Source organism: Mycteria americana, chromosome 4 (genome assembly GCF_035582795.1).
Source record: "Mycteria americana isolate JAX WOST 10 ecotype Jacksonville Zoo and Gardens chromosome 4, USCA_MyAme_1.0, whole genome shotgun sequence".
Classification (NCBI taxonomy): domain Eukaryota; kingdom Metazoa; phylum Chordata; class Aves; order Ciconiiformes; family Ciconiidae; genus Mycteria; species Mycteria americana.
Genome location: NC_134368.1, coordinates 56,659,177 through 56,685,264, shown reverse-complemented (window position 1 = coordinate 56,685,264; position 26,088 = coordinate 56,659,177). Strand labels below are relative to the sequence as shown.

General features: G+C 42.2%; 1 protein-coding gene across 2 annotated transcripts; it reads right to left on the bottom strand.

The window, feature by feature from the left end:
* Positions 1 to 175: 175 nt before the first annotated feature.
* On the bottom strand, positions 176 to 25,878 carry DAPP1 (dual adaptor of phosphotyrosine and 3-phosphoinositides 1). 2 transcript variants are annotated; one of them, XM_075500622.1, is made up of 9 exons: positions 25,763 to 25,878; positions 14,865 to 14,987; positions 11,425 to 11,558; positions 7,029 to 7,159; positions 4,885 to 4,932; positions 4,583 to 4,645; positions 2,653 to 2,738; positions 1,993 to 2,080; positions 176 to 1,531 (listed from the first exon to the last, which is right to left on the bottom strand). In XM_075500622.1, the coding sequence occupies exons 1-9, from the start codon at positions 25,822 to 25,824 to the stop codon at positions 1,481 to 1,483; spliced, it is 786 nt and encodes a 261-aa protein (XP_075356737.1). In that variant the 5' UTR covers positions 25,825 to 25,878; the 3' UTR covers positions 176 to 1,480. The 2 variants fall into 2 exon arrangements, with proteins under 2 accessions (XP_075356737.1, XP_075356738.1); XM_075500623.1 differs by lacking the exon at positions 4,885 to 4,932.
* Between the last annotated feature and the right edge of the window lie 210 nt (positions 25,879 to 26,088).

Genomic DNA, 26,088 nt, shown 5'->3' with positions numbered 1-26,088 from the left:
TAAGATGCTAATCCTCTGTCCAAATCTAGATTTTCTTTCTTCTTCCAGTATGTCTTTCCCCTCTTCTTCAGTCTTCTCACAGTAAAGGCATCTATTGAACACTGACCTGCTGTGTGAGCAATACTAAGCCCTGTGCCACAGCATTTGCACCGCGGGAGAGGTTTGTGTACACTGTTTCAGCAGAACCTTGACCGTTACACAGGGAGATGGGGGGCCCACGCCTCCAGGAGGAGCAGGATTGCTCAAGGGGTCTGGCAGCTGGGTCAGCCATGGGGTCAGGCCAAGCTGGTCTTGGGACCCTCCAGCATGTCAAACTTTGCTTCCAAAATGTAACATCTATTTTGACTACAGCACCAAAGTACTGGGCTTCCACTTCTCAACTCTGTAGCGAGCCACAACGCTGTTAAATCTATACGAGTCTTCCAAAATATAGATGGAAATTTATATCAGGTTATGTAGAAGATGTATTCTTTTAAATTCTGTTTTTAGGGTACATGGTGCTGCTTGTTTAATTTAAAGCAAGCAGTGCTTAATTCTAAACATAGTTCTGGACAAAAACCTTGTTTTGAGTTCTCTGCGTGAGGAAAAAAACACCAAATCCAGCCTATTTCCAAGGGGGACTGTAAGGGGCCCAACTCATAATGCCGCTAACAATGCTGGTGGCTGCCACAGGCAAAGCTTTCTGCAGAGCCCTGTCACCCACCCTTAGGGTCCCATGGCAGCTCTGTCATACGTGCACCAGGAACCAGCTGCCTGTTTCTGATAATCTCAGTTTGCAAACAAGCATGCTCACATGACACTGCTCGCTGTTACCTATAGATGCTGCATGAAACAAACGTTCACTTATAGCCATCACTGCGGTATAAATCTAAACCATACAAAACCATATTTGACCAGAACTAAGTGTTACTCATCCATCACCTTGAAAAGGGCCTTGAAATATTCTATGGATTGTAATATAGACACTATTTACAAAAATGGAATTACCTCTGTCATTTTTATTTTGGTTTAGAGCCTAAACAGGTAATACAAAAGAAATTATTTAATGTTTCCAGAAAGGACTGGTTTTAAATAACAGGCTCAAGGTTGCAGAATGTGCTGCTAATGGTTAGTTGTGATGGAGCCTGCAATAAATTCTTGAGAGTGCTCTGAATAACCACAAAAGTTTTAAACAGTGTCTACTTCTGTGATTAGTTAACAGGTGTTTGAATTAAGCGCATTACAGGCATACACCACGCACATCAAACCAACACTCTGGGTTTGCAACCGTCTCAACACGTGACTCAACAGCCCGACAGCACTCAGCTGTACGAATCCTTTGTGTGCAGAGCTGGATGCAAGCATCTGTGTGCGGGTATACACACACACGGGTGCCCGCTGTGAGTAATGGAGATATGTGAAACTGCCCTCTTCTAAGCTGTGCCTTCCCCTTGGCAAAGAGGCAATTCCTGCCAATAGAGCAGAAGTATTGGAGGTGCAGCTAGGAACTGAGGGTGTTGTTACGCTGCTCCAGTTGCTTCCGTATTTGTGACTACAACAGAAAGACAATCCATTACTGTTTGTCTGCATGCATGTGGATGTTAGAGACTATGACCAACCCAAATATTGATATTTTTAAGGAAGTAACGTTTTCAAGCCTTTACATTGTTTTCTCATTGCTTCCTTCATGACCCAACACATGCAGTCTGTGCTGATGCTCCATATTGTTTACCATCTACACAATGACAGGTGGACGTAATTTCTTCTTCCTAATGAGTATATGTGTTAAAAGGGCATCCCGAAAATGCTGAAGTGGGTTTGCAGGCATATACATTATGCAAAAACTACATATTCCAGTCTAGTTGGCCTGGAAGCCAGAACAACTACTCCCTTCTTGCAGATACTGAGAACTGTAGCACTTGGGTGCTACAATATTTGGGGGGTTTATGATGGCCGCACCAAGGGTACTGCTGCCTGAGACGTACTGCCACGTAACACTGCACATCATCTTACCAGTTTCCACCGCAGTATTTTAATCCACTCGTCAGCTTCTATTCCAGTTTTTGCGCACAGGTAGTATGTCCTTAGTGGGAACACTAAACTGTAAGTAAACAATTAGAACTTGTTTCTTAAATTGCTAGCACAACTAGTAGCTCTTCCTAAAACTGAACCCAGCTGGCCTGCACCAACAGTTGTTTAGACAGAGCAGGGCAGGGAGGCCTTGCTCCTGTTCAGTCTCCAGGAGGGAGGTTAGCCAAAAACGGTTTACAGTCGGGAGACACTGCCCCAGGCCCATAAGGACAAAAGACCCACATGGGGGCACAGAAGCAGTTACTGTGACCCATAGCAATGTCAACTGGGAACTGGACCGTACCTAAGTTCCATGGGTGTAGGTGATGATTATACATGCTTACAGAATTAGGAAAAGAAATGCCCATTACACATAGGCCCACACCCTTCTTCCTCGCCAAGACAAAAATCTTTTGTCAGCGGTAATTTGGCAAAGTCATGCAGGACTGACAGAGGTTGGCTGACAGAAACAGACTCGTGAGTTAGAGGAAGAGCAGGGTCACAACTGGCAAGGGAGCTTTCAGAAGCACCCAGTGGTTACATTTCAAACTTCCCTAGCTATTTTGACCCTTCCAGCAAGGTGGAGAAAGTACAGCAACTTACCAGAAACAATTGACTCTTTCCTGGGAATAGTCAAATTGCACAGCTGAGCATTCAGTTAAGTCAAGTGCCCGAATCGGTTCTGTGGCCTTGAAAATAAAATGGTTTTAAAATGGGAACACATGAAAACAGAAGATAAGGCTAGCTCAGTTCATCTTCAGTGCATCTAGAGCTCTACAGGCACACTAGGTTTTTCCAGGCATAGGTACAATAGCTGTAACACCATAAAACCAAACGTAACATCAGTGCTAACATGATATGAATTGAGCTAATTGTAAAAAAAACAGGACAGTCAGTTCAGATCTAGACAAACAACAGAGGAGATCTCTACTACAGGAAAGTTTGAGCTAGACGCAGACTGCTGAGGGTTTGATTGATGCATTATAATGTAACTGACACAGCAACAAATCTGGTATCACTTCCAGCTAAGCTTTAGAGAGATAAGGGGATGGTTATAGGTTGTATTAGGCCTAGCCAGCGGTTGGAGATTTAATTAATTCCTAAGTGCTTTAAAAGGATGAAGCTGGGTAGGGAGAAATGCAGAAGCAAAGTTAAAGTAGTGCTTGCAGCAGAAGCGATGAGTCTGGCTGCATGAGCAGTGTGTGTATATCTAAGTTTCTTGTGACAGGCCCAGGAGTGCTCAGGTGCAGGAACACAGACTGTCTGTGTATAACTGCAACCCATCTCCCTGAAGAGTTTCATTCTCCCTAGGTGCGGGAGTTCTTTGATCTGTTTCAGCCTCACACTGTTGAGCACCTCGGCAGAGACAGCTGAAGTAGAAGAACAGCTTGCTCTCTGCCCAAACACCATTAGCTGTTCCCATGGTCCTTCATCAGTTGCTTTCACACCTTTCCTTCCATTTTCCTCTGGCTTAGTGGCTGTTAGTTATACCCTACGCTAGAAGAAAGCCACTTGTGCTGAGGTGTGCTAGCAGATGCCATCCCAGGGCCAGCAGCAAGTTGCTTACCTGTAGGTATCTGCAACCCCACAGCAACAATGGGAGTGCCAGGAGACACCAGAGCTGCTGCCTGGGAGGAGGCCATGTTCCTGACAAAGACACCTTCTCGCCTGGGAAGTCACAAATGCTACTCAAACGTTTGGTGTGCTGCCCTTTGAAATGTTATCCTGGAAACTTAATTCAAGTTGGCTTGAACTGAAACGAAAACTGATGGAAGGCCCCATAAATACATAACTGTTTATAAATGGTAATGTTTGGTGAGAGAGGGCAGTTGTGTCTGCCGTTTTGTTAAAATCTGTTAGATGCTTGAAATAGGGCTTGGCAGAAGTGCAGAGGTAAACAGTTTGGCTGTGTTTATGAAGGAACCCGAACTGGAGGTATTGTAAGGGTGGAAAACTCTAGAGGTATTTCTTATTTGTACTCAGTTTAAGATAGAAATGGAACAGCAACTGTAAGGACACACTGTTTTTCCCAGATGCAGGGGGTTAATCTATGTCAGAGTGCTAGGAAGGAAGACATTTTTAAATGAGTGGTTTTCTATGTATACTGTGTGACCACTTGAAATAAAAGGATGAAATCAAGGAATGCAAAATATACTACTAATATTTGCAGAAATATTTTAATAGCACTGCTGTTAGGTTGTGTGTCAAAGCTACCTATAAAAGCTGTGTTGTGTTGGTAGCTTAAAATCCACTGAAAAAAGCAACCAAAAATTGCCCTGTAAACAACAACTCTATCTAGTAGGTAAGACTGACAGAGCACAGTAAATGTTTTCCAGCTGTAAAACTTACTAACTTTTTCTTGTGGAAGTCATCAGCAAAACTCTGACTTTATTTGAAAGGTCTGACCCCTCTGTGACAGTATGGGAAGCTTTGGCTTGGGAAGCTGTGACACAGATGCAAGAAGCCAGAGATATGAGGAGGCTGCAGCTGCCTCTGTAGAGATTTAAAAGTAGAACTGGTGTTTGTTACTTACTGTCTGGTCTTTGAAATACTTAAGTTCATTCCTATGCAGTGTAAACCATCTTGTCTTCCAGTTCTGAAAGATCAAGAATGGATGGTAATTGTCTTGTGAGAATTTAGTGTAATGCTTCTTAGGAAAGAGAAACCTTTAAAGCTGTTGACTTGCTCTGCTTTACAGTCGTGCCTTGTTGTTGCTCAAAACACAAATTGTACCTCTCTGCAGGGGAGTGCAGGTGGAGCTATTCCAGCTCCGCACTGTCTTTAGCTTCTGTGGGTGACTGCAGAGTGGAAGCAAGGAGCAAGAGTTTTCCTTACCTTGACTATTTTGCCTTGTTTTATCAAATATCCTTCTTTTGTACCAAGCTGTGAAGTAACAAGGAAAGGGATTTGGGTTAGAGACTGAGCTCTGCTTCTATTTCCCACATCCCCCTCTTTGCCTACATCCGGAAAATGGAAGAGCAGCCTGTTCTTGAGGAAACTTCCCACGGCCACTTGCCCTGTCCTTGCTCCTGTGCTCCCCTCACACGGCTGGATCCACCACTAGGGCAAACATGGAGCTGCGCGGGCTCTAAAGGCAATTTCTTAGAGCATGCCTCCCTCAGCAAGCTTCTGGCCTCCATCTTCTCAACCAAACACAGCAAAATAGTTGCAGTTACAGTTTATTTAGTAAAGTTAGATGGCTGCCTCAGTACATGTAACCAGAAGCACCTGGGGTTTAGCTGACAGTGGAATTATCCACAGAAATCTCTCTTGAAATGCAAGCAGGGGCAAAAGTGCTGTTTTACTTAGGCATTCTCTTCTATCAAACAGCCACATGCGCTTGAGAGGAAAAACTTGTTACATTCAATGTGCTTATTGAAAAATTGGTTTTTGAACTGTTTCTCTGCCACCATGAGTGATGCTGGGACCTTATGACTTCTCAGATACTAAAACTCTGTGTAGGGACCTAGTTGTGAGACTGCAGACCTCTGAAAACCAAATTCTTGCCAAGTTAATTACTATTTGCTCTTGAAAAAATATTGCCTTTCTATTGGTTGTATGTGGAAGGCAAATTTCTTTGGAGGTTAAAGCAGAACTCAGCCGTGAAGGGCTGGTTGTGAGACACATCAGAAGTGGTTCTTTTACCAACTTCATTAACCCATATTAATGTAACCCTTCCTCTTTTTCTCAAAAAATATAGTATGTAATTAAAATACTTTCCTCTCTGTTCTGAGCAATACTGTTCTAGAGAAACCACCTGTCTCAGATTATGAGTTACTAGGGTTTTAAAGTCTCTAATTACTGTCCAAGTGAGCCACAGATGTCAGAGCAGGTGGCCCAAATGGATATGAAGATGTTCTCTTGTTTCTCACACCAGTAAGGCGTAGCTTTTAACATGACACAGCTTTTTACTGTGCTCAAAATTACTAGGGCTGAAAGGGTGGAGGCTCTTCTGTCATATCGCTCTATTTTGGGTTTAAGTCTGTGTCAGAATATAGCAAGCCGTCTTTCTGCTTTAAGACAAGGTGATTCTAAAGTAATAAAACCCAAGTGTGAAAATGCCAAAAAAACTTTTGAGTAATGTACCTATCAGGATATAGATACTCTTATTAATACGGTCGTTTGGGGTTCCTTTTCCAAATGTGTCCCTGCCTGTCTTGCACGTCTTTGAATATTTTTTTCAAAAGGTCACTTTTTAACTGACCTAGGAAGTCAGAGATACTCTTTCCTTCCTCCCAGTTAGGAAGGAGGCTGTATATTGCTAACTGGGCAAAATAATTCTAACAAACAAAGAACACTGCGAAAATAGTAAGTAGTAATAAGTTTGTCTGTCAGGACTACTATCCGTTTCCTGTCATCTAATCCTTATATTCACTGAGTGAGACAAAGTGTGGTAAATCCTGTAGCTGTTACTTGGTTTTGCTATTTAGTCTATTCCTCTCCTTACCTGTGGGGAGAGAGAGACTTCCCACTAGCTGTAAAGGATGTTTGGCAAAACAAGGCCTTACTGTGCAACCTGACATACATGTTGTTGCATACAGCCTGATGACTGCTGTCAGAAAGATGTGAGAAGTGTTGTGTTTGTCTTGTGTAGTGTGGGTTTTGTTTGGTTTTGGTTTTTTTTTTTCAAATTCCTGATAATGTTACTACTAAGATGGCGTTCTAAAAGGAAGATAACAGGAGAACGAAAACCTTTCATATATGCTTTGTTTGGATGGTCAGACTCACCTAGGTCAGCTGCAGACAATGTTTTCCCAGTGACAGCATTGAAGGTCTCAGTGACAACAATTGTAAAAGGCTTTATTTGTCATGGGACTGCACTTCACAAGTCTGTGTTTGTTTTGCCTTGGTCGGCAAAGACTTCCTGTATTTATGAACCCATAAAGGGATGAATTACTGGGTTTATTCCATAGCTCACTCCAGCAATCATACTAAACTTGGGCCAGAAGAAGCACCCCTCCCACCAGAACACAACTTACTGAGGGAGCATTTGGAACAAGATCGCTCTCTGTCCTTCCCGTCTGCATTGCTGTGTGAACTCGGACAGACTCATAAATGGAAGGTTCTTCCACTTTCCGTGGGTAGGGATGCTTCAATACAATTAAGGTTCCTGGAGATAAAAAGAGCAGGAGTAAGTCATCTGGTAAGACAGTCTCAGAGAATAACTGGCAGTAGCTGCCTGTTTGTGGAATGGTTAACTTTACCTTTTCCTAAAATTAAAAAGGTGTAAGAGCTAATAACCTCCCCAAGATCTCTGCAACGCTCCCCGTAAGAGGTTTTCCTTGGAAGGGGGCAGGAGTCAGGCCACATCCACATGAGAAAACAATCACATGCTATAAATGACTCTCCCATACCGATAAAAACAGACAAATACTTCTAACATGCATCATCTGAATCGTTTAGACTGTGAAGAGTGTTTTCTACAAAAATCCACCCATGCAAACTACAGAGGGGCACCTGCTGCTGGATTCACCTGCCCAGTCTCGCTTTCGTGTTGCTCAGAGTCCTCAATACCTTGGGCACCCGGATCTTGCCTAAATCCATTCCCTCATCCCTGTACAGTGGGAGTCAATTCTTACAGTCAGTTCTCTGAAAGCAAGAGTGAAAACGCTCTTCGCTTCTTCTAAGCAGTAGATAATTAAACCCCTTCTGCAAAACATGGTAAGTGGTGAAAAGTCAAGACAGCAAAAGAACAGGACCGTCAGACAACCCTCAAAGGCAGGTGTCTCCTGTCCTGCTGGAACCTTCTTTCCAGTCAGGGAGTAACTAGGTAATACAGAACAAACTGAAACACAGATTTCATAGTTACAGCTGAAATGCTGACCTTCACGTGACCTACATTTTCACTGCATTCATGAAGATGTGACTATAGACATTATCACTCCTGTTCACATGCAACTGTGAAAACTGTAAATATATGGTACCTTTTTAAAACCTTTAAACTTACTAGTGCTTGCAGGGAATCACTTGACACATTAAATTCCCTTCCTGCACAGGAGGCTGGCTGGGCGGGTAGGCAGGATGCTAGACTAGACATGAGGTCGTAACAGTCATCCTGGTTTTGCCAACAACCCACTGCTTGCTGCGTAAATCACTTGATCTGTCAGAGCTTCAGATACAGACTTCCTAACAGTAAGCCCACATCAACTTTAACTGTTTTACCATAGCTCTTTCCAGTTAGTAACAGTTTGATTATAGCCATTCTTTGTTCTCCAAATAAGGTCACATTTATTGCATGTTCTCTGCAAAAAGCTGCATTCCCAATAGTGAATCTATTCCACTATTCACAATAGTGAAGAACCTCCTTAAAATAGTAACTGCTACACCATTTAATCTCATTCTTTAAAAATAATCTCACAGCACACCAAATGCTGCTCCATTTGCATTTTATGCTGATATTGTCAGCTCTTAAAGAGGAGGGATGCTAGAATTGGTTAAGAACTTGGACTTGAAACCTACAGGTGATTGACTAATTTAAAAGTGAAATAAAGTTTAAAGTATCTTTTGTAGTGGGAAGAGCTACAAAGGGAAGTGGAAAAATTGTGTTTGAAGTAACCAGCTGAAATCTGTTTGCAGGCACAGGGGGTGTATGCAAATGTGATATATTCAACTTGCAGTAGGTAAACAGTCAAAATCAGTTTAATTCTCTCTGGCCTTGCAGAAAAATAATGCTTTATCATTTAAAATGAAATTGAGAACATGCCCATCACCAGTCTACAGAAACTACTCTTAAGCTGTTGCATAGAATCAGAGTACCATCATCTGCACACCATGGATAAAGAGCCTTGTTGCAGAACTGGTAGGACTAGTTTAACATTTTATACAATATTTGTTTTCTAGTAAGTTCTCCATGTTTTTTTCTCCACAAAAGATACTTGTACAGAATCATCTGGTAACTGTACAAAAGAACTAGTAAAAGCTGCACTGTAGCAAGATTCTTCTTGCATGTTTGTGCATGGTATCTATTTCTAAGGAAGAATGAAAATTAGTCCTGTTGCTGGAAATGTTAGCTTCAAGTGACTTTGGCTTTTTTGTCTGGGTAATGATTTAAAGTTTTTATATGTTTTCAAAATAATTTAGGTAAAAACTGATAAACAAAGCAAACAGGTAAGAATAACATGTTGACCTCATCACTTTGAATAAAGACAATATAGAAATAATGATATTATATTGCTTTAACCTTGTTACTGAATAGATTCAGCTTGCCTGTTCAATAAACCATGTCGCAGAACACAGTAGCCCCAATTTCCTTTTAATTATCTGTAGTTCAAAAGGAAGTGTACACATTACACTGCAGAAAAATAGATGTGAGACCATGTAGCAATTTGGAGTGGCAAATGAAGCTGTAGTAAGCCAAGGTTTATTGGGCTTGAAGCACAAACCTGCAGCTGTCCCAATACAAAAGAACCACTGCGCGCCATGGACCAGTTTGCAGGGGTGCAGGCCTGTGTGTTCAAGTACTCATCAAAGAGAGTCTGGTGTGCCTCTTCAGACACAAAACTACCTCCAGTGAGACAAACTTAAATGGAAGATACTGGAAACCATTACATATTCTATCTCGTGGGTCTCTATCTTATAAAATCCTGTCCATAAGCAAGGAGGAGATGAAAAATGCTATCTTGCTTTACTCTTTCATTCCTGATCTCACAATGTTTCTGTAGCAAATTGTTTGTAAGTATAACAAGGAATAAGAAAAACTGGTCCAACTACTTGCTACTAATGCCTGACCTAAAGGTTGCTTGCTGCTTTCCACTGAAAGGAAGTGTGGCCTAAGAAATCAGACTCTGTTGCTGGCCCTTCTGCCAACCTGCTGTGTGACCCTGTGTTGGGCCAGTCATTCTGCCACTTGTGACACTTGGCTTAGAGTGGGCTCTGATGAGCCCCTACCCACTTTTTGATATAAATTGGTTACCACCCAGGAGACCTTGGGTGGTATCTGAAGGAACATTGCCTGAGTGCTAACTCTCTTTTCCTATCCATGGTAAGGTAAGGTGGAAGGTTTCTTGATGTGATGTTCAAATGGCTTTTCTTATTCTGTAACACATCCAACTTAAAGAGGTTTCACAGAGCCAGCAGAATCTGATTAGGGAGCTTTAAGGCGACAAGTGAGCCCATCATTCAGCAGTGTTGGTCCTGTGCACAGAGATCACATAACACCAATGCCTTGATTACTAATGTCTGTAACACATGCAGTGAAGGAATGGGGAAATACAAGTTTTATATGTCACCTGAAATCTTTACAGGGTTAGGCCTGTGGGTGCATGTCTGATTTCACAGGAAAAATAGCTTACTGGCACAAAAGATACATGTAGGAACTCTGTGTTCAAACCACTCTTAAAAGCAATTTAAAAAGAGAACGCTTTGAAAGATACAAGTGCCATATTGAGTGTACCACTGCATTTTTCTTGGGGAAAAAAAATTTGCAAACCAACCCTTGAATTTAATGCTTGAGTTAAAAGAGCACTGGTGCATATTTAGTGTGTAACATATTACAGTTATTGCATGTGCCAACTATAATTTAACTGGTCTCTTGCATATCTAATTAGTACTACTCTGAGTTATTTGCATACACGTTCTATACAGGATACTGAAGTTTTTGGTGCTGACTTGTACTGACGCATCTTCAACTCTTAGATTTGAAGCTAAACCTAAAACTGGCATTATCATAATAATATGCATCTGTTTCTCCAAGGATTCTGGTCTGGTGGTATTCAACTCACTTGTAGGAATCAAGTTTAATCTTTTGACTCTTAATTCAGGCAGCACATTGGCTGCTAAAGAAGCCTGTGCTTTTCTCTCTCTTTTTCTTAAAAACAAGACAGATCATTGTGATGGCAGATGGCATCAGCAGGCTGATCCACTGTAGACAGAAAGAGAGAGGTAATACAGGCCACAAGCCCTACAGGAAAGAGGAATGTATCACTGTAGACTTCTTCCTTGGATGAAGACTAGTGGAGCCGAACAATTTCAAGTCCCTTTTCCATTTATTCTTATTGGGGAATGTCAACTTCATAGATGAACATTTATTTCCTCACTAAAGACCCTGCTTTAGTTTTGCCCTTTCTGAGAAGGTTCTGTTCCTCCCAGTACATGCATATTTTGAAATGCTTCCTTCTCTCTCTGAGAAATCAAAGGGAGCTCATGTCCCTGGTTAGCAAAAACCCAGTAAGCTTACATGTAGTTTGTCTTCAGAGTACTTGAAAGAGTTTTTGAAGAGGAACATCTTAGATGCCTGAGGTTAATACAAACATGAATTTCTGAAGAGGAACACTTCAGCAGCAGATCTACTTGATAACACATCGGAAGCTCTTTTTACTTAGATCTGTGTGAAGCATGACTACAAATGTGTTCATACAAACATATGGCTCTCCTTACCTGTTTCGCTTCCAATTAAAGGCTGATTTGCAAAATGCATGACTAATTCCTTCAAGCTAGAAAATTCATTAAATCCAAATTTGAATGAAGTTCCTGTATGTTCAACATGGAAGTGTTTCACAGAATCTTTTCCCCTAAAATAAAAAAGGAAAATTTGTCAAGGCATAAATGCCAAAGGCATTTGGCATGTACAACCCTTAAATAGCAGCTTCCACTACAGGAAATCTAGCCCAGATCACAGGCTGACAATCACTGTCCTAGCAGTAATACTACTGCCATTACTGTCGCTCACTAATACTCAACACATCTGAGACTCAGATTTATTAAGAAAAATCTAATTGCTGCTTGACAGGTATGAGATGATGAAAGCCTAGAAAGGCCAAGTAAGTGAAATTAACTCTTGCAGCAATCAGCAAAAAGACTCACAAACGAGGTTTCCAGCCTTCTGTCTAAGCAGGATGATATCCCTTCACTTACTGGGCTTTAGTCTTGATGGTGTACCTATATTACTTGGTATATGTCTTACTTTTCAGGTAACATCCTAATCTCCTTGAAAATGTCTTCTGTTTCTCTTTCAAAAATAGGCTGCCTCCTTTCTGCACCCAAACAGGGATTTAACAACCTAATTTTAGATACCTAAGGCTTTAGAATTTGTCTGCTTTGTCTCTGTACTCAGGTGGATGGTTCCTCTGTGGTGGGCACTGTCAAACATGAACCAGGGTCCTTTGTCTGTTGGGGAAGTAACAGCATGTGTTTATGAAAGCTGATGGTATTTACAGAAGTGTGCAAGGCCTCACTTCCTGGACGGGCAATTATTTTGACTTCAGAAGACAGTGAAGCACTTACTGCAAGTATTTCTCCCGTGAAAAAGTTACTTCTGTTAATGTTACTAGCATCCAAAATAGTCCAGAGAAAATGTTGTCTCAGGAAAAATGTATGTAGCAAAGGTACTGAAAATACGGTGAAGAAAGGGATTTATAGCATCTTTTCCATTGTTTATTGCCACTTCCACAGGGGATTATTATTTCAAACAGGTATTTAAACAAATATTTATCTTTGAACAGTACTCATGATATTGTAGAACATGCCTCTATTGACCTCCCGCATGTTTTGCGCTACAGTCAGCTGAGACACAACGTTTGCGAGCCGAGCGCAGATGCCCTACAGCAGCAAATAGCTGCAGTGACTGCACTGCAATGACAGGGTTTTAATCTTTTCATTTAATTTCACAAGAAATACAATGTTGCAATGAGAACAACGTCTATTTCCTAGTTCCTTTTTAAAGTTGCTAATTTAGCTGGGGGAGGGGATTTCAGGCAATATGTGATCTCTCTTCTTACAGCTGTCAATAAAAACCTCAAGGGATGTATGAGCATTGTTTCCTTTTAAAACAAACTATAATAATGACTGAAATTCCTTGTGAGGCAGAGGCATAAAGTAAAGTAAATGCTATAGAAGACATTTTAGGAGAGAAAGAAAATGACAGCTAGAATTGCTGAAGTTATCCTTTCTACAAAAATGTATCAGAATGAAATTGAATTACTTATTCTAAAAATAAGTTTTAATATTAGTCAAAAAATGGAAAGGATAACTTAGAGTTAAACAAACAGTGGAAAATTACTAAAACATTTTAAAATCAGAATCAGTACTTCAAGGGAGCTGTACCACCAAAAAACTCATGTAACAGAATAAAAGATCAAACTCCAGACAGGGATATTCAGTTCATATGGTAATGCAGTAAGCAACTCTTGTTCCTACATGGAGAGCTCAACAAGAGATTGGAATTGGCCTGAAGTAGACTTTTCTAGGTCTTCTACAGCTAGAATTTGTCAAAGCAGCAAATTTATCTTCATTAACTAACTCTTTAGCTTTTGTTTCCTATTAAAAGAACAACTATTTAAATTTTATTTTATTACAGTAAGTTGTTTCCTGAGTGCCCTTTAAAACTAGCTTCAAGATATATTTTTTTTTTTAAATTGTCTGAGGTAGATTACCTCAAATAATGTTTAGTTACATTTTAAAATCAAAAGATATTAACCAGCAAGACAATGATTCATCTAAAATGACTTTTTTTTAAGGAAAGCTATTACTTATAAATGCTACTATTCTTTTTCCAAGACTTGCACTCAATTCAGTCATTGCTACTCTGAATACTCATTTTGTAACATCACCTTCAGATCTGTCGGGCACCCCCCCAAGCTCCTTGTATAAACGGCTGTCTATAGTGGTAGTAATTTCAGCAGTGTATGTATAGGCACACTTGCTCCTGGGTCTTCTGTCAGAGATGAGTGAAGCAATCAAAATTTGCCTTTTATACCTCTGGGGAACAGGGTATGTGCCAATTGCACTTTCCTCAGTTTCCAAGCGACTACACTTCCAAATTATAACAGCTCCTGGTACTGAATACACAGAAAGTCACAATTTGAAGGGCATATGCTGTGTTGTGATCTGTGTACATCTATTAGAGTTGTGAATAACTGGCATCATTATACTGATCAAAGTGACTTTAGCTTAAAACGTTACTGTGATTCAGCTGAGCTGTGGTCACTAATTCTTCAGAGGCTGTTTGAGGCAGAAATGAGCTTGAATGCACTACCTTAAACTTTCACTGTAGAGGCTTAATATATCATACGGTTGCCAAAGGCTAAGAACGTATTTAGGGTTGGTTACCTCCACTCCACTGACATGCAGTGACTACCTTGTGCGTTTAATGCATATGTCTTTCATGTTGCCTCTCTAAAGTATTGTGGCTTCTCTCCTTCTTGGGAGATTCTTTAAATGTGATTCAGTAGTGAAGTACCCAGGCCAGGCTACCTGTGCTCTATATTGTCTGTGTCCTGAACTGATGTAAATTGCTGTAATTGACTTCAAGGGCCTGACATCTGTTACTTGCGAAATATTGTTCAGATCAGTCATGCATCACTGGCTAAGACTGAGTCTTAGCCCAGAACAGAGGACTAAAACCATCCAGTCAAACACTGGATCGTCCCTCAGAGATGATGGTTCCTATACAGTCATCCAGAAACTGGTGAAGTTAGCACCTATTAACTGGTATATTTACTACTATCCTCATCATAAAACTTTTCTACTCCCATCAGCTGTTTCTTAAACTCTTGTAACTGCCATACAGATTTTTATCATGCAGACTGAAAATCTACAGCGAAACCACAGAATGATGTTTTCCACTAATAAGATTAATTCATAGATTGGAAAAATGAGAGCAATTTTCAAATCCAATCCAAACCTTTTTTTTCTTCTAACAAAATGTCATTCAGCTGGATTACACCATTAGGAATATATTTAAAATAGTCAGAGCCCTAGGAAAAAATCTGCAGGTCATTTCAATGCATGAGACATGCAAACAAACATGGGAGTAAGTGAAGATTTTAAAACTGCTAGCTGTGTGACACTAGATAAATTCACTTCTGTCCATACTCTACCTTACAGAGAGGGAGTACAAATCTTCCCTTTCATTACTCTTCCTCAAGAGATAGCTTCCATCCTGCCCATTGGAAAGCAGAAGCGCTTCTGCTGCATGTCGGGTAAGATTATCATGATACCACCTGGGAAGACACAAGGGGTTAAAGCATCATTTCCTCAGCTCTTAACTGACAGCTTCTGCTGCATTATGGAGCCAAGTTAGAGAAAAAGGAAGGACTGCAACTAACACTGCTACAATTTTGAGTTACCATCCTTCTCACAGGCACACACCAGTTACACAGAACTGTGCCCCTTTCAGCAGCCTCCTTTCAACACACTCAGAAAACTATTTATTTTTTGTTAACTACAAAGTTGTGTACAAAACAGCTGACAGTTTGCTGAATCTAAGAAACCCTGCAAATTCTACTTGCATGAGCAACAAATTACCCAGGTCTGTGCTGATAAGATTAAAGCAATTTTGGGGGGTATGCAGGATCCTTTGTCTATTTTCAGAATCTACTTCCTGACATATCTACAAGCTTTGGTACACTTCCTCTTTTGGGGCAAACAGGCAACACTTAAACTCCTCCCAGACTCTGTATTTCCCACAACTCGGTTCATCTGCACTGCTAAGATCTGCAATTAAACACATCTGCCTAAGCTTATAATTTTCATTTGAAGCATAACCTTTTGGAAGGAACAGAGGAAGGGACCAAAACTAGCTGACAGAATTTGAAGTGAAAATTTAGGAAATCTCGCCACTGTTGCTGCTCGGCCATACATGGTCTGAGCAATCCAGGAAAACATCTAAACACCTGTTTCATTTAACTTCAGTTAAAATTAACTTCATCAATTTTTTAATATGAAAAATTCCACAAGGAATCCACAGAAAAAAAATCCTGCAAAGAAGATCATGAAATGTTGTTTACAGCTTCGTTTCCATCCAGAATGATTCACAATAGAAACACCTGATTTCTTTCAACAGAAAAGGATCTCATTCGAAATGATCCTGAGACCGAACACAAAAAAGAGCCGCAGCTATAAAAGGCTGGAGTGCCAGTCCTGTAAGACATGCTGTGTGCAGATATTAATGATAGTCATATACACACACACCAGAACCTCTGGTGCAGAAGGAGGAGGGGATAGTGCACCCAGGGCACGGCTCTGCAGGGAGCACGCCTCTCCCTTTGCCTATATGCAGAGTGCTGCCGAGTCTCCTTCCCCTTCCTTTAAACTGTGTGTGCCTGTAGTATTGGGGTCAAAGTCTATTATTGTTTCAGCCAGAGAAATACAGTTTGAAAGCAGAAGTGTGATCACAGCACTTTCCGGCATTTGTATCATGGCAGTCTTCAAACTGAAACGAGGTGTAATTGTATACTCTTTCTCCTTATCTGTTCATTGCAAGTTGCCACTAAACTTGGCATCTCACACAAAGTTTTAACTCTGAATTTAGACGGCTGCTATATGAAAGGCCAGCTGGCTGATAAATTGCCTTACGAGAGACTCCAGACTGTTAACCCTGTGGAAGACAAGATCCATGTGAAACTCAATACAGGCAGGGTTTTGCTGGTTTGGCTCTAGAACGTGCTCTGTGGACCATCTACACAGTAGAATAAAATAATGAATATTTAAAGATCATAGTGTCATCTTCTGAAACACCTGTTAGCCAAAATCTGCTTTGGGATTAACTGCCCAAGTAAGTAACAGTCAAAGGTCAGATCTGTCCTGATGCGATGAGGATCATACCAGCATGCACACTTGGCCGGAGCTACAGCTGAGAAGACAACACTGTGTTTTGGGTGGAATTTCATAACACTGTTTCTCTCACTTCTGTGCAAAAGAAACATATATTGAGAAAATCTGTAAGAGGTCATTTTCATAAAGGAGGTGTATTCAGTTTGAGGTTGCTCATAAGTGCGCTGTTACCTTATTTCCAAAAAGCCTTTTACTCAGATGTTAAAAGAAGTCACTTAAATTTAAAAAATGTTGTGTTTAAATCTACTCTCTCTTTACACATAAAAGGCCAGTGAATAATGAAATTTTACCACTATGCCAAAAAAAAAAAAGTCCACCCACTTAATTGGGAAAATAACGTTGTTTTAAATCCTTGCTGACAAGGTTGCACCAGTCTTCTTGCCTAAATATGCTGTCTCAGACAAAAATCCCTCAAATGTTATTATGTTCCTCTTGCTCAGCTTAAAAAGTAGAAGTGGATGTGAGACAGTAATACAGATCTTAGTGCCAAAATGACTGTGTTATACATAGTTATTTTTTTTTTCCTCCTGACTGTCACAGACAGTTCAATTAGTAACAACTGTCAGGTTACTTGGATATTCCACTGTGAAAATGGTCACTCAAAATTTGTTCCAATTGCATGAACACAGGTAAAATTTAAAAATGCTGTGGAAAATTTAGCATTTGCACGCAGACCACCAGGAAGGTAAACAAATATACACCTATGCAAATAGTCTGCTCTCCCAATCAAGCCTGCCTGACGACACAAATACAAGTAAATAGGACTAAAAAGGAATCCCGAACAGCCCTGTGGTTAGACACTACTAGATACACTTCAGTTGAATTTAAGTATGTGTCAGAGGGGGAATCCTGCTATCTATCTTGTTTAGAAAAAATCTTTTAGGCAGTTCTTTGAAATCTGCGGGTAAATCAAGGTGGGAGCAATGGCTCATTCAGCAAGACACTGTAAAGGACAGTCACCTTTAGCTTAAGTTTTGGTCGTCTTCTGAGTGATACCTGGGGGAGGAAACTGTTGATAGAAAACATAATACTATATCTACCTTTTTAAAACAAGAAATTAAGGAAATCAAAAGGCTTTACAAACACCCATCTGTTTGAAGCCCCTAGCAAGTCCTCGAAAAAGCTGAATTGTCTTAACTCTTTCATTTTGAACCATGGTGCATATCTTGCATATTGGGCCATTTCTGAAGGCCCTTCCAAAAGTCATCTTTATTTGACCCAACTTATAGAGTCTTTTATTGACTACAAAAAAATCCAGAAATATCCCCTGTAGTTTGACACTTGTCAGACTGAAAATCACCAGTCGTGTAGAAATTGCCTGGGGTTCCTGATTCAGGTTTCTCTGAAGAAACACAAGAAGATAGAGGAAAGTCCTTCCCTGCTTCAGAGCCACTTCTGCTGGGTGCCCTTGGCCTTGTATGCCTTCCTGTCTCAAATGCGTACATACTTCTGGGAGGTCTTTCTTTTCCAATTATTTCATTTCTCCTACAAAAAAATCCTGCATGCTCCCCTTTTTTGGGTTCCTTATCGTCGATTTGACTAGTGATCTCAGTTTCAGAGTTTATAATTGCTGTCATTTATTCATTCTTGTTACTTTAACTTTGTCCTAAATTACATTAAATCTCTTTATCCCATACGTGTAAGCATGTTTGTGTTGTCAGTGTGTGTTGTTGAAGGACCATTCTACTCTTCCTGCTCTTTGGAGTGAAAGAGTCTGCTGGGCCCATGAAAGCATGTCTTAAGATGGGCACGCAGCCCTAGTGAGATTACCTTTGTTTCTCTTTGGCAAATAAAGCATTTTCAGAAATCACCCTATTCTTTAGATCAGATTGCATTGGTGACAGCGTAGGAAGGGCTTTACTGACATTGCTTTACTGACATGAAGGAGGAGAAAGAAATGAGACACACCGTGCCCCAGAGAACCAAAACTCATCAGAGCACACAACCTTGCCCTAAGGATCTGCCCACCCAGTCACCAGTGGGGTTCCCCCGTGGGGTAAGCCGGTGGCTGCCACAGTACAAGCCATGTCTCTGCTGGCCAGCCGTACCACTGCAGCTGTGTTAATCATCACAACTCCAGAACAGGACACACTTGCGTTAAAATCTCTTCTTTCATTAAGATCTCTGTGTAGTTAATGCAGTGACTAGACCTCCCTATGCAGTGGTGATGATCAGGAGTATGTTACAGCAGTGTTTGGGGTGGGAAGCTCCGACTTCAGGTACGAACATCATCCTCAAAATGTTCATTTGATCTTTTCTTTAACAACTCAAGACATTTCAAAGAAAAATGTTAATGAAATTTCATTTCTATGTCCCCTGCAGATCAGATAGCCCTTAGGTATGGCATCTGTAATTTCTGATAATGCTGTTGACAAAGAAACCATATGGATATTTTGAAAAATATTTCTGCCTGTGTAAATAGAGGCTGGTGAACAAACCTGTAGCTGGCATCAGGTGGATTAACTTTTTAACAATACCGGAATACACAAGGAACACAAACACTCATCTATGGTTAACCCAAGGATGAATGTTGAGTGACTTGGATAATTAATTCTCTTCTCAGACATTTCTATGTGCAAATTGTGTAACACCCAGTAGAAACACCTGTTTTTCTTCCTCATAAAAATTGAAGGTAGCACCAGAAGAGAGCACAGCTAGAAGTTCTCACTACCATTTGTTTTTAGTGTCTGGAGTGCTAACCCTTGAGGTACACCCAGCTATCAGATAAATGCACTAGGCAGAGGTCACACTTATTTTTTGTGTCCTTATCAGATTATGTTCTCAGATAGTTATAGCCTGGATAGAGTTAGAAACTGTGTGCATGTTTGGCTTGCTTTTGTAAAGAATCAGGCAATTCAAAGTTCCTTCTCTGAAGCAGGAAGGAGATTCTCAGTATTCAGCTGGGTGATCTCTCTGCTCCCTTCCCAGAAGCTCCCTCCCCTACCGCAGAAGGTGCAATACTGCTAGTGCTCCTTGGTGCCCATCCCCGCGGAAAGCACCCCGGCTGCCTGAGCTGCAGGAGCCAAGCAGGAACACAGCGGATCTAATTTGTCTCTCATCCACCTCTGAAAGGGAACAGAGATCCACAGAGATAGGGGGAAGACGGTCCAGATATGTTCTCAGTAGGACTTTACTCCAATATTCAGAGCAGTTATTTACCCTGGGTTAGGGGGTTTTTTGGTAGTAGATGTTGGCAGGTTTTGCATTTTTTTTTGTATTAAAAAAATATCTTCTACCACAATGAGTTGAATTTTTTTACACTTTGAAACTATATACTAGCCTCAAAGATGTATTCCCGTTCTTAGGTTAAAGGAGTAGTACACTGTACTGCTTGATGGAGGGAGCGGGAAAGCACTGACTTATCTCCTTGGGCTGGACGCAATGCTCTTCATGTGCCTGTACTCCAAAACTGACTCTACAAAATAGCCTCACTAGTTCTCCGTTCTCTGCATGCTGGATTTCAGCAACTTCCAGATCATACCTGTCAAGTTTGGGTTTTTTTATTTTAACTTTTTTCCTAATATCAAACCCTAGAAGCATTACCTATCATCTGAAGGTCACAAAGTACCTCACATCAGCAAAAGGTAGGTACCTCTGTACATCACATCAGTAAAAGTGAAGTTTTGGCAATGTTTTTAATGGTGCATGAGTTGACAGAACTCTAGAGAACCTACAAAAGAGCAAGAATGCTAAGACAGAAGTTATAGGTGGCATACAACTGTCCTGATTTTGGCTGGGATAGAGTTAATTTTCTTCCTAGTAGCTGGTATAGTGCTGTGTTTTGGATTTTAGTATGAGAATAATATTAATAACACACTGATGGTTTAGTTGTTGCTAAGTAATGTGTACACTAGTCAAGGACCTTATGGCTTCCCATGCTCTGCTGGGCGCATAAGAAACTGGGAGGGTGCACAGCCAGGATAGTTGATCCAAACTGACCAAAGGGCTACTCCATACCATATGACATCATGCCCAGTATATAAACTGGGGGGTGTTGGCCAGGGGGTAGCGATCGCTGCTTGGGGACTGGTTGGGCGTCGGTCAGCAGGTGGTGAGTGGTTGTATCACTTGTTTTTTTCTCATGGGTTTTGTTCCTCTCTCACTCTCTTGTTGTTTCCCTTCTCATTACAGGTTTTTTTGTTGTTGTTCCAATTATTAAACTGTTCTTGTCTCAACCCACGAGTTTTCACAGAATCACAGAATCGTACAGGTTGGAAAAGACCTTTAAGATCATCAAGTCCAAACATAAACCTAACACTACCAAGACCACCACTACACCATGTCCATAAGCACCTCATCCAAACGTCCTTTAAATACCCCCAGGGATGGTGACTCAACCGCTTTACTGGGCAGCTTGTTCCAATGCTTGATAACCCTTTCAGTGAAGTAAAATTTCCTAATATCCAGTCTAAACCTGCCCTGGTGCAACTTGAGGCCATTTCCTCTTGTCCTATCACTTGTTACCTGGGAGAAGAGACCAAACCCCACCTCTCTACAACCTCCTTTCAGGTAGTTGGAGAGAGCAATAAGGTCTCCCCTCAGCCGCTCCTCATAAGACTTCTGCTCTAGACCCTTCACCAGCTTCGTTGCCCTTCTCTGGACACGCTCCAGCACCTCAATGTCTCTCTTGTAGTGAGGGGCCAAAAACTGAACACAGTATTCGAGGTGCGGCCTCACCAGTGCCAAGTACAGGGGCACAATCACTTCCCTACTCCTGCTGGCCACACTATTTTTGATACAAGCCAGGATGCCATTGGCTTTCTTGGCCACCTGGGCACACTGCTGGCTCATATTCAGCCGCCTATCGATCAACACTCCCAGGTCCTTCTCTGCCAGGCAGCTTTCCAGCCACTCTTCCCCAAGCCTGTAGCGTTGCATGGGGTTGTTGTGGCCCAAGTGCAGGACCTCGCACTTAGCCTTGTTGAACCTCATACAATTGGCCCCAGCCCATCGATCCAGCCTGTTAAGGTCCCTCTGCAGAGCCTTCCTCCCCTCAAGGAGATCAGCACTCCCGCACAACTTGGTGTTGTAGATGGGTGTCACATTTGCTAATCTCCAGTCAACAACTTTTGCTCTTCCAATTCTCTTCCCCCATCCCACTGGGGGGGAGGGTGAGGAAGCAGCTGTGTGGTACTTAACTGCCGACTGGGGCTAAACCACAACAACAATCAAAATTGGTATTTATCAGACATCCTTTCAGTGTGTCACACTGGAACACTTAATCACACACCTATGTCAAGTACTTTGTTGGAATACAAGGGTGCCATTTCACAGGAAAAATACTTTAAAAATAGAAATATGAGGAAGTAACATCAGTGTATCCAGCCTTAAAGGTCACGTCTTCTAACTGTAGGCTTTCACTAGTTCAGCTTCTGCTTTTCACTTCTATTTTCTCTCCCCCTTCTCTCAACTGCCTTTGTTCTGATTTTCACCCATTTCTTTTGCCAACTTTCTAGCCATTGTAATTTTGCCCTTGTTTACATTAGAAATATAGATGAAGCAAAAAAATTCTTATGACCATTGCCCTGTCCCAGTCATACAAGTTCCTCAATTCCCCAATTTTATCATCATCTGATCTAGGCTTGTGGCCTAATTCCTCTTCTGTTACTAAAACTAAGCATGAAGTGTATTGTTCAGTCTTACAAATACCATCTGTCATGGTATTGTCAAACCTGGAGCTGGAGGAACAAAAGCTGCGCTGCAAGGGATGACAAAGAGCGCTCAGACTGCAGAAGGAAAAAGGCTACAAAAACTTGTTTCCTCTTGCCCTGTGTTTTTACCTCCAAAAGACAAACAGTGTCGCCCAAGCTATGCTATGTTGGAATGGGAGGTGTGTTACCAGACCAGCCTGTAATTACTCGGATGATGAGATACTCCACATTCTCATCTCTTGTGAAAATAATGTGAACTGCAATGTGGAATTCCCCAAACTCACGTTACACGTGATCAGCTACAGGAGTTTCACACTGCAGTGCACAGGCTGTCCTTTTAGTAGTAACAAGAATAAAGGCAATTGGAAAAAGGGTTGACTCCTGGAAGAGTCAAAGAGACCTTCAAAGAAGAATCACGGTGTCAGTTTCCTTTTCAAGCCAAGATGCTTATGTGTCTTTTGACAAACTTCAGTGCTCCCTTTTAAATATTTTGGTAGATTTAGGGAAGAAGTTAATGAATGAGGTAACACGTTTTTAACAATGTGTTCTGATTTTGATCTTCTTTTTCATTAGGCATTAGTTCCACCTATAAACACCTTGATAATGAAGCTGACAGTAATCTGAATTTTCACTTTGAACTCTTGATTGTTTGACCATTCAAACTCTCCAAATAAATATAAGCCACCATCTCCCATCAGACTGAGCGAAATAGTTAAAAAAAAAAGAAAAAAAGCCAAACCAATCACTCTTGCTTTCTTTTGTTGTGACGTAAAAGGTCAAAAAGTCCATCTTTACAAATACGGAGGCTTTGGGAATAAAATCCAATCTGATAAACAGCTGTAGATATACCTAGATCTTTCAGTGACTGCGATTGTCCCTGATGATAACTGGGATTGTTAAATCTTGATCTTTTTTGTGGCAGATGGGATACCTTTAGATCGGGGTAAAATAAAGATGGGGTTTGTATATATTGATTTTTTTTTTCTCCCTCCCTCCTGCCTTGCTCTCACCAGCTCCAATTTTCTCAGTGTAATTACAGGAGCATTAATCTAGAACAGTCCAGCAAATACCAGGTCCTCCAAACCCAGCAGAGAGTCAAATAGGTTTTACGCTCTACATCCATCTATATTGCTGTCAACTTTCCATTTTGATGACCAGCTGACGTGGTAAACTATGAGGATATCCCGGTACCCAACCTGCTTTCTCTTAAAGAAAAAGTCCTTCCCATTTCATATTTCTTCAAACCTTCTCCAACTTCTTTGATTTTTGCACAGTAAAGCAGAAGCTCTAAAATAAACTGCTTCAAATTCACCCCCAAAGGTATGTGAACGTCAAAATTGCTCCTCATTTGAATGACCCTTGTCTCTGTTGGTCTTTACTCTGGCAATGACATATATTCCTCACCAGAATTGGGTCTCAGTTGTGCTAGATACTATGTCGGGTGTAAGGGGAACTCAGCACTGTGATAGCACCAGGGACGAAGTTTAGGATAAAAAACCCTTGTGGTGGCTGAGAATTTAATGTTATGGTCTGGAGAGTGACACACCTACTGAAGAAGTATTTACATGAAGAGATCTTTTAGACTATGCTTGCAGAATGTTTGCTATGTAAGGACTTCTTTTTCCTCTTTAGAAACAAGAAAAAAAAAGTGGCTTTAGTACTAGCCAAAAAAAAGGGCTTTGTTTAATGATTTGAAGGGAATCTTTGCTTGGCATTGCATATTCATCTTTAGTGCATTTAACTCAACACACTGCCCTGAAGGAGATGCTTAGTATTTTGTGGTAGGGTGAAAAGTTTAGGTTTTCCATTGAAGTGGAAATAAAATAAAGAAGCTAAAGCTTTAAAAATGCATATTTGTAGCCTTCTCATTTGTAGTCTTTCCTTCTCACTGGTACCCCATCAGGTACCACATCAGGCTGCAGTCCTACAAGATCATCTATGAGGACAAACTCCTTGCCAACCAGCGAGGCTGTTTATAAGCACAGGTTACTGGCATAAATCAACTCAGGCCATATAGTTTAAATGAACAGAAGTCTGGTAATTGGGAATCATGTTAGCCACAGCATTTGCAACTCTTTTTTTTTTTTTTCCTGTAGATACTTTTTTAGGATGAGCGTAATCTTACAGATGTAAAGGAAAAGTATACAATGGCCACGCTAGGTACCACTGCAAAGTGACTTTACTTCATTTCATATTTGTCAGATGCTTCAGTAACAGGCATTTCATCAACAGGTTCTTCTGAATATGGGAAAATATCAGCAGTGTAGCGATAGTAAGTCTCTACTCTAGATAGAGTAGTCCAAGTCTTTTGTTGCACTCCAACTTCTCCATTAAGTGAATTAATCACAAAAATAAACTATGAGTTAGTCCTTATCTGTAAGTACTCAGGAAGCAAAAAACCTTTACTTTTTTCACCTATTCCTCTTGAATGCAGAAGTGACATGAGAGCCTTTTTGCTTTGTCGTTATCTTCACTGGCCTTTCTCCTGCATTGTCTCCCCTTCACTTTGCTGCCACCGATCCTTCCCTCTCTGTGCCCACCTGTGCTGCTCCTCCAGCTCACGTTTCTTCTCACCCATGGCAACGCTGCGGGTGAAAAAGTAACTCAAGCCTTCCTCTTGCGAAAAGCAAAAATAACTGGCAGACAAAATGGGCGAGTCACATCGGACAGGGAAAAAGGTCTGTTGCAATCTTTGGCCTTCCTTTTTACTCCTCGGGGTTTGCTTTTGAGTGTGGGTGACGTCCTCATAACGACTGTGAACCGTTCACTGCTCTCACTGCCGAAGCCCGAGGTGCCCTGGGGAACCCTGCTGCCTCCCTGGGGCCCAGCAAGGAGCAGTCAGCATGGCAGCTGGGATGGCAGCCCTCTGGGCCAGGGCCCAGGCCAAGCAACGAGGACATGGCCGAAGGGATGGGGCAGCTCTGCAGCCAGGGAGGACAGGCAGCTCTGAGGACAAGCTCTGGGCTTGGTGCTCCCTTGAGACGCAGGTAAGCGACGTGGCACAAGCTGGGCTCTTCCCGACAGGGGAGGTTTCAATGTCACAGAGCTTCTCTGAGTGAAGCTGTAGCCCCCTGCCTCTAACTCTCCACTACATTTGAAACGCCTGCCTGCGCTCTAGGTTTTCTAACCATTATTTATTTCTCCCACTCACCTGCAGCACGCTAGCAGCCTCTGTACACGGCAGCCTGCCGGCCTCTCAGACCCACCACAGCGACGAGGCGCTGGGCTTCTCTGAGGGGTTGCACACCATGCACGGAGCCCTTCGGCGGGCTCGTTAAAACAAACCCCACTTTATCTTATTCCTCACTTCATTACCAAATTCAGCACCAAGAACCAGCAGCCCCCACCCTGTCAGATCCCGTCGGGCGGCCCGCCACCACCCGAGGGCCGCCATTTCGCGCGGGGACCCCCCCACGCCCCTCAGCCGCACCCGAGGTTGGGCGGGGGCCGCCATTTCGCGCGGGGACCCCCGCGGCGCCGCCGCCCCGACCGCCGCCCCGACCGCCGCTTACCCGAGCGTCTCCAGCTCCTCGTCCAGCGGGGCGGCGGTACGCGGCTCCCGGCACTGGGTCATCGTCCCTCCGCGGGACGACGGCTGCCCGGGGCCGCCTCCGCGGGCCGCTGAGGAAGTGCGCGGACGGGGCGGTGGCACGGCACGTCCCCGGGCGGGTGCCGTCCCGCCTCGCCGCCGCGGAGTACCCCGTTGCGGGGAGGCCCGCCCCGGCCCCGACGGCGAGGAAGCGACCTCGCCCTGGTGCTTGTCGGGGCCCGGTTCCTCAGCAGGTGGTGTCCCCGGTGTGCGCCATGCCTCTCCCATACTGGATATACTTTATTTTAT

Excerpts from the sequence above, each read along its gene's own strand:
- DAPP1 (XM_075500622.1), bottom strand. The coding sequence starts at position 25,824 with ATGACCCAGTGCCGGGAGCCGCGTACCGCCGCCCCGCTGGACGAGGAG. Across the intron at positions 2,739-4,582 it reads AGTATTTCAAAGACCAGACA|GCCACAGAACCGATTCGGGC; the intron begins GTAAGTAACAAA and ends TTTATTTTCAAG. Across the intron at positions 2,081-2,652 it reads GAAAGAGTCAATTGTTTCTG|TTTAGTGTTCCCACTAAGGA; the intron begins GTAAGTTGCTGT and ends GTTTACTTACAG.